The sequence below is a fragment of the Lepidochelys kempii genome, chromosome 12, assembly GCF_965140265.1.
Source record: "Lepidochelys kempii isolate rLepKem1 chromosome 12, rLepKem1.hap2, whole genome shotgun sequence".
In the NCBI taxonomy this organism is placed as follows: domain Eukaryota; kingdom Metazoa; phylum Chordata; order Testudines; family Cheloniidae; genus Lepidochelys; species Lepidochelys kempii.
The window spans coordinates 24,718,781-24,731,797 of NC_133267.1; the positions used below are offsets into that span (position 1 = coordinate 24,718,781).

At 35.6% G+C, this 13,017-nt stretch overlaps 1 protein-coding gene across 10 annotated transcripts in view; it reads right to left on the reverse strand.

Moving 5' to 3' along the window:
- The window catches only part of LOC140896301 (transcription initiation factor TFIID subunit 4-like), a 200,623-nt gene that overhangs the window by 140,809 nt on the left and 46,797 nt on the right, over nucleotides 1-13,017 (reverse strand). For 9 of the 10 annotated variants that reach the window (XM_073307901.1, XM_073307900.1, XM_073307896.1 and 6 more), the window contains 2 exons: nucleotides 12,299-12,413; nucleotides 463-632 (listed from right to left, as the gene is read on the reverse strand). In XM_073307901.1, coding sequence (XP_073164002.1) covers nucleotides 463-632; nucleotides 12,299-12,413 — 285 coding nt within the window. Of the gene's footprint in view, nucleotides 1-462; nucleotides 633-8,928; nucleotides 9,861-12,298; nucleotides 12,414-13,017 lie in introns of those variants that run through there. The other variant, XM_073307905.1, reaches the window with a different exon arrangement.

Sequence of the window (13,017 nt, forward strand, 5' to 3'; positions counted from 1 at the left end):
TTGGATTAATACATTTTAAAATTTATTTTGTATGAAAAAAAATATATCCAGGCAAACAACTTGTCTTCTGCTAAACCCTAGGAGTGGGAAAGCAGGAAATCTGGATTTTATTCTTGACTCACTCTCAGACATCTGCTGTGATCTTGGGCAAGTCACTTTACCTCTCTGTGCCTCATCTTAGTCATGTGCAACATCTGAATAATAATGCTTCCCCACCTCCAAGGGACAATGGGAGGTTTATTTCCTTAATATTTGCAAAGAGTTTGGAGATCCTCAAGTAGATTATAATACCAAAGTGTCATTTTGATACAGTTTGACACAGACAAGATACTTTTGTAATGAAAAATGCTTACAGAACCTCAAATATATATCAATGCTGCATGCTACAGTGTATCGTGTCACTGACTAAAACTGAACAGCTCCAAAGGCAATACTACTGAAAGCAAATGACATGCTTCTCACCCATTTCTAGTATTCGTTTATGTAAAGGGATAGCAGCAAGAAAGGGTTCATCTTTACAAGACTGTATCTGGGTTCCAACCAAGTCGGAGTTGGTTGCCATAATTCGGGCACTCTCTTCATTAAGGTTAACTCCAGCCATAGAAGCAACATCATTGATGTCATCGTCATCTCTATAACAAAAGCATAGACAAAAGATAATTTTGCATGAGATACAGTAACTTTTATAAATTAACTGCCTCCCTTAAAGGGAATAATCATGCAATGCTCCTGAACAGAAGAGGGAATCGGGGCCAATTTATTGGCACAGCTGCCAGGCTCTACTTTATTGTGGAACACCCAAGACTCAGAAACAACTTAATGGAACGTATCTCTTTGACCACTCAACATTAGGCAATCTGGAAAAGTGGGGCAACTTGTGTCCAGCAAGGACAGAAACACCCACAATTCTATACGGGCACCTTTCCTTTGATCCGAAGCAGATGAGAAACGTGATAGCCATGACAGCTATGTGACCAGCTGACAAAGGTTAGTAGTGACCGCAGACCACAAGGTACTCACTTTTCCCCCATACACTGATAGTTTGGAAGTAGGGGTCAATCAACAACAGTAATAAAACAAACAAAAACCCCACAGACATTGAAACCAAAACACCATATTATTTCAAATTGCTCAAGGTTCAAGAGAAACCCTTATCAAAACTACAATTGAGAACAACAAATCTCACAAAAATGCTGAAGAAAAAAAAGAAAACAAACCACACACACAAATTTTTAGCCTAACATCCTTAATGCCTATGATGGAACTGGCACCACTTCAGAGAAGCTAAACAAGATCACTTGAGGCTGAAGATCCATTTCTGGCAAAGTCGTATGAGCTTAGCTGAATATTGGACCATGTGAAGATAATCACAAACATGAACACATAGTTAGATAAATTGGTATGGAGAGTAAGCGAAGCTAGAACAAATAGGCTGGAGGCCCAAATCTCTGATTAGAGTTAAAACACAGGTGCTGACCATATTACAAAGCTGTTTAAGCTTACTTGGTTGTGTAGTGAATGAAAACAAAGCACTAACTTACAAAGATGCCATACATGAACACCTAATAAGAATCCAGAATGCAGTAAGGAAGAAAAAGACCTAGTGTCATTCTTACAGAAATGGCTCTGAACTATTGTATTTACACTCCGTGGAACACTCTGTATACGTAGAACAAGCCCATGGAGTCTCTAACAAGCAAAATGCAAACACAATAAAAGCTGACACCATTATCAGTGTGTTCCCAGATGATTATGATAAACATGGGATTTTGCAAGCATCTTGCGAGCAAAATTTATATTATGGCAACGTCTACATGGACATACAGCCCATGTCATCACATTCACTTCCACCAGGACCCATGGTATACACATCTGCGCAGAAAAATGTGGAGAGCTACAAGTACCTTTAGCATTTTCAGCCTGTGATTCCAGCATTTGGTCTCTGAGAGGCAGTTTCACCTCAATTAAACATTCATTTTAACAGAAAAATAGAGAAAGTATTCCCCATTTCCCACAAAGTTTATAGTATGACATACAGGCAAACAAATTTTGCTCTTGAACCTTAAGAAGCCAAAAAAAAATTTGCTGGTGATGATTTAAAAACCCTGATATTGACTCTCTCTATTCAGACAACTGGAATTTTTAAACTGGATAGTGAAAACAACTGCAAGGATCGAAAAAATATATGTATAAATAGATAAGGAACATTACATTTATATAAAAAGGTAAGTCAGAGACTGAAATGTTCTTTGTGCCTCTTGATTAGTTATGTACTGAAATTTACACCAAAGTAAACTGTGCAATGAATTGTTTTACTATTGCCCTCTACAAATGCTATTTTGTACGATTACCATAGCTTTAACATTTATCAGTCAATAATTGGCAGAATTTTCAAGACAAAACATAATCGTAAGAAACACCCCTTTCCCATTAACTTTTGGGAATGCTCATTTCTTCTTTCTTTCGTGTTCTATCTGTGTTCCTCCTTGCCACCTGCCTCACAACTGTAAGCCTGAACTATTTACCTTACTGTGCTTTAATTATAAGTAAAAATCAGATGTTTTACATAATCTGAGTCCTAATATACAGCCCCTGATTAACATTCTTTCTGTATGGTAGTTTTTGATGATACTGTAACAGCAAAACTCAAAAAAGCCAGAAGTTTTAAAATTTACAGGAAAAAAGTAAAACCTACATGTGAATTTTGCAAGTGAAGAAGTCTAAAGATACCAGTCTCAATAATACAGTCAAATAAACCTCATAAAGTAATTCATTTAAAAAAAAATCTTTTACTTCCATGTTTTTCTATTGAACTTAGTGCTCATGAAAGGTACAAGATACCCTAATGATTGAAAAAATCCCATTTACCCGCAAAATAGATATGGCATCAGTAACAGCAATGTTTCACAAACTCTATGCTCTGTCAGTGTTCTTTAATCCTGCTCTGGTGGACACACCTTACCATTCACACTTGATCTTTGTCTTCTCTTCTGAAACAGTCAAATATAAGGGGTAAGAGGATTGATGTGCACACTTTCCCACCGAGAAATGAACTGAAACTAGCAGCTCATTTCTTTGCCACTGGACTGCAGTTCAGTCTTTGGTCAGGCATCCACCATCAGACTACATTTGTATCACTGAACTGCATATAACGGCAGGTCATATGACAGCAACACATACAATAGAATTGCCTTCTGAGTGTATGTGACTCCACTTGGCTTGATGCCCCTGTGCAAAAGCAGGGTGATAATGAAGTAAGATGTGCATAGGTGGGGGCTGACACCAGAGCACATAGATCAAGGGGATCTACCACCCTGCTGGCCATACAGCAAAATCATCCATGGCCCTGAAGAAAGGTTGTGATTTCTGCTGCTAAAATGAAGCCCACTGGAGTGCTCCATATCTTATCAACCTTATTAATCTATTGCCGCTGGTGAAAATAGTGTAGGCAAAGGACAAGATTTTTTTTTTTCCCTTGGAAAGGATAAGATTGTGGATGTGGAATCTTTTTGTGAGATGGCGCTGATCAGGATTTGAGGAAAGTGAGTGAAGGGCAACAGCACAAAAAGAAATCTCCGTACACTATTTGAGTAAAGTGTAGAGAACTTAGGAGGTTTATACCCCAAAACCACAGTCTAATAGTAACATTGGCTTTAAAATGGCAATGTAACTGGAAATTTATGTACAGTGCCAGCATTATTGTCTATGCCTGTGATACCTGAGAAAATTATAAACCCAAATCATCAATATAAATAGTTGGGAAAAAAAGATAACCTCATTTGCAGTACAAATTTAAAAAGTACAACTATATATATTATGCAAAGGGATCATTACCATAACAGATTACTTCTTGCACTAACATTTGACAATTATGTAAATATGCACAAAGGGAACTCATACAGACATTTGGACAAACCAGGGGTATCAGTCAATTTGAATCATGAACATGAGACAATTATTTTACAGCCACATCACAGACCCTAAAAAGTACAGTATTACTCCTCACTATTTCAATGCCCAACTGTTTTTTCTTTACTAATTATTATGGTGATCTGCCTGCCTGCCCCCAAAAAAATAAAAAATAAGCTCCTTAGATACAGTTATTGTAAAGCTAAAAAAAAAAAAGAGGGAAGAGTCATTATTTCCTGTTTGTGAAAACTATGTGGTCCTACCACACCAATTTAAAAATAAATTCTTATTGCTCTTTCTACTGTAGAGCAGTAAGAGTCACTGTACTGATGAAAACATTCACCGCCTTAAGCCCTCTCTGCCAAGTTGAAGGGATGATGGGTAAACATCAAAAAAGTAGAATGCTAAGTTTACATAAAGAAGTTTATCCTTTATATTAATATTTATCTGCTAGAGATGCACTCAACTCTTTCCCCTTCTTCTGCACGATACTTTTGCCACCTAGTATTTTTTTAAAAGTAAACAAATTCACAATAAAAGATTAGAGTCCGTCCATTAAAAACAACATAAAATAGGCTGCAATTAGCGGCAATAAACTATTTTTTTCTGGAGGGGTTCCAATGATATTATCCAGAGCATTTCAACAGCACTAATAGTTTAGTTCATCAGGAGAACCCTTGGATAGAGTAATTTTCTTGCATCTCACTTGCTAGTTATTTATCAATAGTTGTGCAGAGAATAAAATATTACAGGAAAGGTAGAAAAAGAAAACTGTAATAATAATTGGTGATTTGAATCTTCTATTCTAATGGCAGTCTGTCAAACTCCCCCTTTTTTTTTATTTTGAAGAATTATAGAATGGGGGTAAAGTGGTTTTGGATACTGTAAGGAGAAATATGACAAAAAACTAGCAAACATTGTTTCTCAAACGTTTCCCATAAAAGTTAGCTTTTCACTCCAGATCAATGGGTTTTCAGTAATAATTCTGTGGAACAAAGATGCCATCCAGTGGTAGGTTAGATTGATAGTTACTGTCTATTCCCCATTAGGTTCCTTTGCACATCACATTGTCCTCTAAAGGTACAACATAGCAAAGTAGCTTATGATTCCCATTTTGGTTGTATTGTACAGTTCTTAGGGTATTGGAAGCAGCCTCACAATGTTGTGTGTATTATTTATCAGTGCAGGACTGTTTTTTCCCCTCTATCTCATAATGTTGTCTACATCTTAACAGATAGATGGTCTAATGGACCATTTTTCCTCCCATATGCAATCACACAAACCACCTTTCCTCCATTCATGTAGGAAACACAGGGCATTAGCATGTAGGAAACAATAGCATTGCTTACATGAAAAAATGAAATTAAGAAGGAAAGTAATATATATGTAGTTGTCTTAATGTAATTTTAATGCTTATGTGGAAACAGAAAGGAGAACCAGTGTCATGTAGCCAGCCTCCTTGTGCATTATGATACAGTCTTTAAATACATGATCACATACACTTTTTGTCTCATACTTGTCAGCACAATTTGAACCCAAACCTTCAGATGCACTGCACACACCTATTCCACTGGAACTGTGTGGAGTATATGATGGTGGGAGTAGGCTGTACTGTTACTCTCCACGTGCACCAACTTGTAGTGGTGGACATACCGCATACTTTGCCAGTGAGTTATACATCTATTTTGGAGACAGTACTAAAATATTGATATTAGAACTGGAGTTACCACACATATTTACAACTTTCTATTTTGGAATGTGAAATAAATTGTACATTTATCTAGCTTGAAAGATCCCTTTGGAAAAGCAAAGAATCTGGAAGCCCTACGTCAGAAGTTTTAAGCAATGTACAATTTTGAGTCTAAATCATTGACAGTGTCCATTTTTAATGTCTGAACAGGACAAGACGCTTTGCACATCATAGCAGAATATTGAAAGGTCCTAGGAGATTGATTCAATCACTTGGCTATGCCAATATGACACCATGTCACTCAATTTTGAGTGTCTTATTTCAATTATAAAATTGATCTTTTATTTCTAAAATCTGAAATTAAAGAGAGTAAACAGAGCTTTGTTTTTACAGATATTTTCCCTCCATATTATTTTACATATTAAAGGCTTTGTGACAATGTTGGAGGCGAATGCTTTCAGTTGGGGAAGGATTCAGACGTTCTGTCTTTGGCGCTTCCATATAAACATAAACTAGCTTTTGATGAAGTCCGCTTGTGAACGTGCAACTATTAACACTGACCTTTTTATTTTAAAGGTTCATGGACCAATGGCAGTACACCACAGGTGTTGGCCTCCAACATTAAAAGTGAGCACAGACTTTCAGGGGATTTGTATTCTCACTTTATAGGCATAGGTTCCACAAGTGCCTCCTTCCATTACTCTGGCAGAACCAGGAGTGGTGTTGATGAGGTTCAGAGGTTACAAACAGCCACCTCTGAAAAACAGCTCAGAACAATATGGGGCCTTTGGAAAAGGAAGGTGAACCTAGATAACCGCTCAACCTATCTACCCCATCTCAAACAAAACAAATCTACACTGGCAGTGTTCCCTATAGCCAGTCACAGCAGTTTCTTTGTTTTAAAACTGGCAGGTCTGTCTTCTATAATGAATGAGATCAGCCAGATGATGGCTTTTAGTCACACTTCACTTGAGGCTGGATCACTGATCACTCTATTACAGTCCCAGTCCAAGTCCCCTAACATTCCTTTTTTTATTAGTAAACATATGTGAGGTAGATGGGAAAAGGAGTAAATCGGAAAACAGAATGGAGAGCTAAAAAACAAAAAAAATCTACTACCACGTACTTTTGTGCAGTTCCAAAGATTGTAAAATAACTGTTTTATATGGTCTGTGAAAAAACAGGAAGTTAAAATTCTCCTAAAAGGCTAATGTGTGACCATGATCAACATCAGCAAATAAGATTTTTTAATCGTTGCCCTATAATTTTAAATCAGATTAAATTATATTAGTGCAAAGCTGAATATTAGCTGAAATAAACTCATTCTACTTCAGCAAGAGTAAATTCCTTTGTAATCTGCACAGCAACCAGAATGATTTCAAGTTTTCAAGATTCAAGTTTAAAGATTTAATTTACAGAAAAACAGGATGCACTGAACTTGTTTTAAACTAGATTAGATGGTTTTGGAGAAGACTCAGCAAAGTTTTCCAAATTCTGCCATGAAATGTTAACACCTATCCTAGTAATCACTTCATGTTTGAAACAGACAAAACTACCAAAGTTATCTAAAAATTGAGAATAGAAGCCAAAAAAAGTTTGGGCAAAAACATTAATGGCCAGATTTATGGTTACTTTACACACTTCTTGGAGAACCTTACTCCTCAATTAGTCCTGTTGTACTCAGTGGAACTATTTGTGGAGTAAGGTACCCATTGTGAGTAAAGTTACCATAATCCTGCTTTAAATTATTTTACATAAAGGAAAAAACCAGGGCATTAAAATACCGACATCTCAAAATGTCTGAAACGGTGAAGAGCATTTTGTAGAGATTAGGGTTGTTGCTAAATTGCAGTTAATTCAAGCGATTAACTCAAAAAAAATTAATCGTGCTGTTAAACAATAACAGATACCATTTATTTAAACATTTTTGGATGTTTTCTACATTTTCAAATATATTGGTTTCAATTACAACACAGAATACAAAGTGTACAGTGCTCACTTTATATTTAGTTTTGATTACAAATATTTGCACTGTAAAAAACAAAAGAAATAGTATTTTTCAATTCACCTAATACCAATATTGTAGTCCAATCTCTTTATCTGAAAGTGCAACTTACAATTGCAGAATTATGCACAAAAAATAACTGCATTCAAAAATAAAAAAATGTAAAACTTTAAGGCCTACAAGTCCACTCAGTCCTACTTCTTGCTCAGCCAATCACTGAGACAAACAAGTTTTAATTTTACATTTGCAGGAGATCATGCTGCCCGCTTCTTGTTTACAATGTCACCTGAAAGTGAGAACAGGCGTTCGCATGGCACTGTTGTTGCTGGCGTTGCAAGATATTTATGTGCCAGATGTGCTAAAGATTCATATGTCCCTTCATGTTTCAACCACCATTCCAGAGGGCATGCGTCCATGTTGATGACAGATTCTGCTCGATAACTATCCAAAGCAGTGCAGACCGACGCATGTTCATTTTCATCATCTGAGTCAGATGCCACCAACAGAAGGCTGACTTTCTCTTTTGGTGGTTTGGGTTCTGTAGTTTCTGCATCAGAGTGTTGCACTTTTAAGATTTCTGAAAGCATGCTCCACACCTTGTCCCTCTCAGATTTTGAAAGGCACTTCAGATTTTTAAACCTTGGGTCAAGTGCTGTAGCTATCTTTAGAAATCAGATATTGGAACCTTCTTTGTGTTTTGTCAAATCTGCAATGAAAGTATTGTTAAATCAAATATATGCTGGGTCGTCATTCGAGACTACCATAACACAAAATATATGGTCGAATGCGTGTAAAACCATGGAGCAGGAGACATACAATTCTCCTCCAAAGAGTTCAGTCACAAATTTAATTAACACATTTTTTTTTTAACAAGCATCATCAGCATAGAAGCATGCCCTCTGAAATAGCGGCCAAAGCATGAAGAGGCATATCAATGTTTAGCATAGCGGGCACGTAAATACCTTGCAATGCCAGCTACAAAAGTGCCATGCAAATGCCTGTTCTCACTTTCAGGTGACATTGTAAATAAGAAGCGGTCAGCATTATCTCCCCTAAATTCTCCTAGTGATTGGCTGAATGAGAAGTAGGCCTGAGTGGACTTGTTGGCGCTAAAGTTTTACATTGTTTTGTTTCGGAGTGCAGTTATGTAACAAAAAAAATCTACATTTGTAAGTTGCGCTTTCATGATAAAGAGATTGCACTACAGTACTTGTATGAGGTGAATTGAAAAATAGTATTTCTTTTGTTTATCATTTTTACAGTGCAAATATTTGTAATCAAAAGTAATATACAGTGTGCACTGTACACTTTGTATCCTGTGTTGTAACTGAAATCAATATATTTGAAAATGCAGAAAAAGATCCAAAAATATTTAATAAATTTCAATTGGTATTCTATTGCTTTACAGTGCAATTAAAACTGCAATTAATCGTGTGAGTTAACTGCGATTGACAGCCCCAATTTAATTACAATATATCCATCCAATCAAGTGTTACTCTTTCCACTCAGACCTGTCCCTCAAATAATTATTTACAACATAATTCATAGCTTGGATATGGACAATGAATTCATCTGATTTGAAAACTGGATAAGGAACCATAGTTAATGAACAAACAGACGTGTCAAGTTGCAATGGGGCAAGGAGTAGCGTGCCACAGAAATCAGTATTAAGTAGGTTCTTAATACATTTATTCCCACATCAAATACTTGGTTAACTTAGGTTTGATATTGCTCAGGAATATTTCTTCACACCACAAACACCTAAGAGCCAGTAAAACAAAGTTAAGGCATACATTCACGCCCACCCTGCCATGATGATACTCAACCATCCAAGAACACTAACAGCCTGTCTGACACACTAACTTTCAATTCAACAATATTATCCCTCCCAACATACACAAAGAAGTGAAAAAATCAGATTTTCAGAAAATTAATTCTTTACTCAAAGAGTAAGTGCTGTAAATTTGGGGAGGATACACTATATTATTCACTATACTTATGCAAACAAAAAAATGTAATCCATGCTTAATGTGCAAATGTAAATGCAATCTAAATCTATGGAGTCACTATTTCATCTCCAAACACTTGTCATTACAGTTAGCCATTCATCACCTCAATTTATAAATCCAACTATCAAAGGATTTTATATATACTTCCCAAGATTGTAGGATTGGCAGATTATCGTAGCAGATTAGATCATAATGGTGAGGCCCCTCGTGGATTTCAAGGAGACTTCTGTTTGTCTCTTCTCCCTGACTGTAGAAAGCACAACTTGGGAAATATTATTATATTTTTGGTATTATAGTAGCGCCCAGAGGCCCCCAAACAAGATGGGAGTCCGCCTATGGCAAGAACATTCATCTTTAGGTATCATCACAGGTAACACCACCATACACATGAATGGGGTACTTCACATTTTTCCCTGACAAATTTTAGCCAGGATGAGTTTTTACCCAAGATAAAACAACATATGAAGTTATGTGGGTTTTATTTTGGAGAAGTTAGGGGATTGACAACTGGGCTTATGAAGGGAAACTAGCTTCCATCTTAACTACAGAGCACTAACCATCACTCCACAATGCACTGTGAATCTAACTTTTACCATAGTAATTATTGTCAATATTGAAGGCTAAGCTACCTTTTGTGAAACCCTCAGTTCTTATGTGCCTCGCAGGTATATATCCCTCACACTCACTTCAGTAAAACAACATCTTATATTGGAAAAAATAGTTCAGCAAAATATGATAGACTTAGTGTTTACATGATTAAAAGAAAATGTCTAGAAAAATAAAGTTCACATTTCTATTGCTAGTGACCAACCCTTTACCAAATGAGAGTGAAAAACTAAAGTAAGTTATTTTAAAGAAAGAGTATGAAATAATGAAACAAATATGCAATAATAAAGCACCAAGGGTAAAATGAATTTATACATAACACGACTATTTTTCAAAATTTTGCTCTGCTTAGATGCCAGTTTGCCTTCTGGCTACAAAACACATTCTTCACACATGCTGGGAATGTTGAGGAAAACTAGTCAGCATTCAGAGGATTAATACAGATTTCCAGCTCTATGCCTTTAGGCTTAATAGTCAGACATCTATTTGTCCTCAGGAGAGGTTAGGGGTTGAAATGCAAGTATGCAAACAGAATTCTTTGTTAAGATATCAAGAAAAAACTCGATCTTTATTACTGTTTAATAAATCCTTGCAATTTTATGGATTTATTTAAATGCAGCATTGCGTCTTACTATTTTGAATGAGAAAACAATGCAAGAAAACAAACACATTCATTCTGACTAAAATTTGTTCTCTAGAGGAAAAATGACATACACCCTTGACAGCTTATTTACCAAACTCACTAAAGATTTATTGATTTATCAATCAGTGCCTTCAGCATTTGCTTCTCCCCTAGGGAAAATTAACAATTCCAACTAACCTAATATATTCTACGTATAAACTAAGTGAATGAAAGAATCAATCCTGGCACAATTTACAACATCCAGTTTAAAAAAAAAAAAAAAGCTGTCCCTTATGGTGTATATAAAATTGAAAGCCATGCTAACGAAGAATAAATGCCTATGTTGCTTACTAATACAAAAAATATTTATTAAGACAGTACAATTGAATCCAACATACATTTTAAATCATTTAAATACTCAGTGGGAGGCAAGTGCATTGGAAAATAAAAAATTGAATGATTTTGCTTCTAGATTAATACTAAGTACTACTACTATTAGTTGCAATGCTGACATGCCTCAGAGCAGAGATATTTCACAACGTCCCACAAATTCTCTTTAACTCTACCTGTAAAAGCCTAAGCTTGTCAATTAATTACTGGTTTGATGAGGTCAGATCAAAGTAAGTATCCTAAAGGAAGAATGTGACAGTCTAAGAATACTTTCCCATTTTAGCAAATAAATAGGAAAAAAGGGAAATATTTTAAAAGAAATTAAAATGCATTTACATCAATAAAACAAAATTAAAATGAAGGTGGGAGGGAGATAAAAGCAGTAAATATAACTTTAGCTGTCCACTAAAAGTATTAAAAATCTTCAAAACATATAATGTACAATAATATTTATAAAAGTTTGAAGGGTATTCAAAACAACAGGCAAAGCAGCTCAATAAACCCATACTACTGGGCTGAACTTCTGCAGCTCCTGACCACTACAGGTGCTCAGAGAATGCCCCAAGTTGTGCCACACAAACAAATCACATCAACAGCAAATAAGGCAATGAAGTTTCTCTCTTCAGTTCTAAAGAACAGAGTTTTTCCTAGGCTTCATACCTGCAGCTGACCTGCACAAGCCTATCTACATACAGTATATGCCCTGCTGTCACAATTAGGATCATCTCAACAAGGTACATCTCATATGAGTGTTAAAATCTGATTAATAAAAATAGCTGTATTGCACACTTACGAAAACCTCTTCTACATAGGTAGCTTCCTTTACTAAAAAAAATAATTTGTATTCACAAAAGTGATTTGTGAGGTTTATTAAATATTTTAAAAATCTGCATTTGGGGGGAAAAAATCTGGCATCTTTCCTTTTTTTAAAAAAAGTTGAACTAAATAAAACAGATTGCCATCCAATCAAAGTGCATGGGAAATCTAGGAATTATTGTAAAATACTGCCCTCTGGTGTTAAGCCCATTCTAACGTGTGTGTGTGTTTGTGTATGTTTGTGTTTTTACCTGAAAGATCCACCTCCAGGGTCATTCAGCTTCATTTTCTGATTTGCAGAGACCTGAACACCAAAGCCCCCAGGACTTGGGCTGGCTTGTATTGTTGGTGCCTTCCCTACTGTGCCTGAAAAACACCAAGCAATGTTATTATGAGCTGTCTTAGACAATTTACATCAAAGAACCTTCTGTCCAGGAACCAAATTTAACTGTCTCTAAATTGCAAACAAAAGCAAGTTGTTATTTTTAAAGGTTCCATTGCTGAAGAAGAGAGAACAATTTAAAAAATAAAGATGAATGCTAACTTTTTTTCAACATTTACTTATGAAAAAATTGAAGATTCTAACACTGCAAACCATTGTTCATAGTGGACTAAAATATAATTAATGGCAATAAATATGTCTGCAACTACCAGTAAACTGCTCTTCTACATAATCTGCACAGAATAAGCAAACAGGAACTGAAATCACTTATTTTAAAGGATAAGCAAGTTTTACCATCTAAGACTTCTGGTAAAAATCATGTTTAAAGATATTCAATAATACTGTAGTATTTTGTCTTTGAAAAGTAAAATATATTTTCTTATATAATAGTTCACTTTGTTACAATGGACAACCACACATTTTCAGAGTTAAAAAAACAGTTTGAGTTAGTTTTACACTGTACATAAAAATATGTAAAATTTGAAATAAAATACTATTTAAAGCCCTACACTTATTTTCTCATTTAAA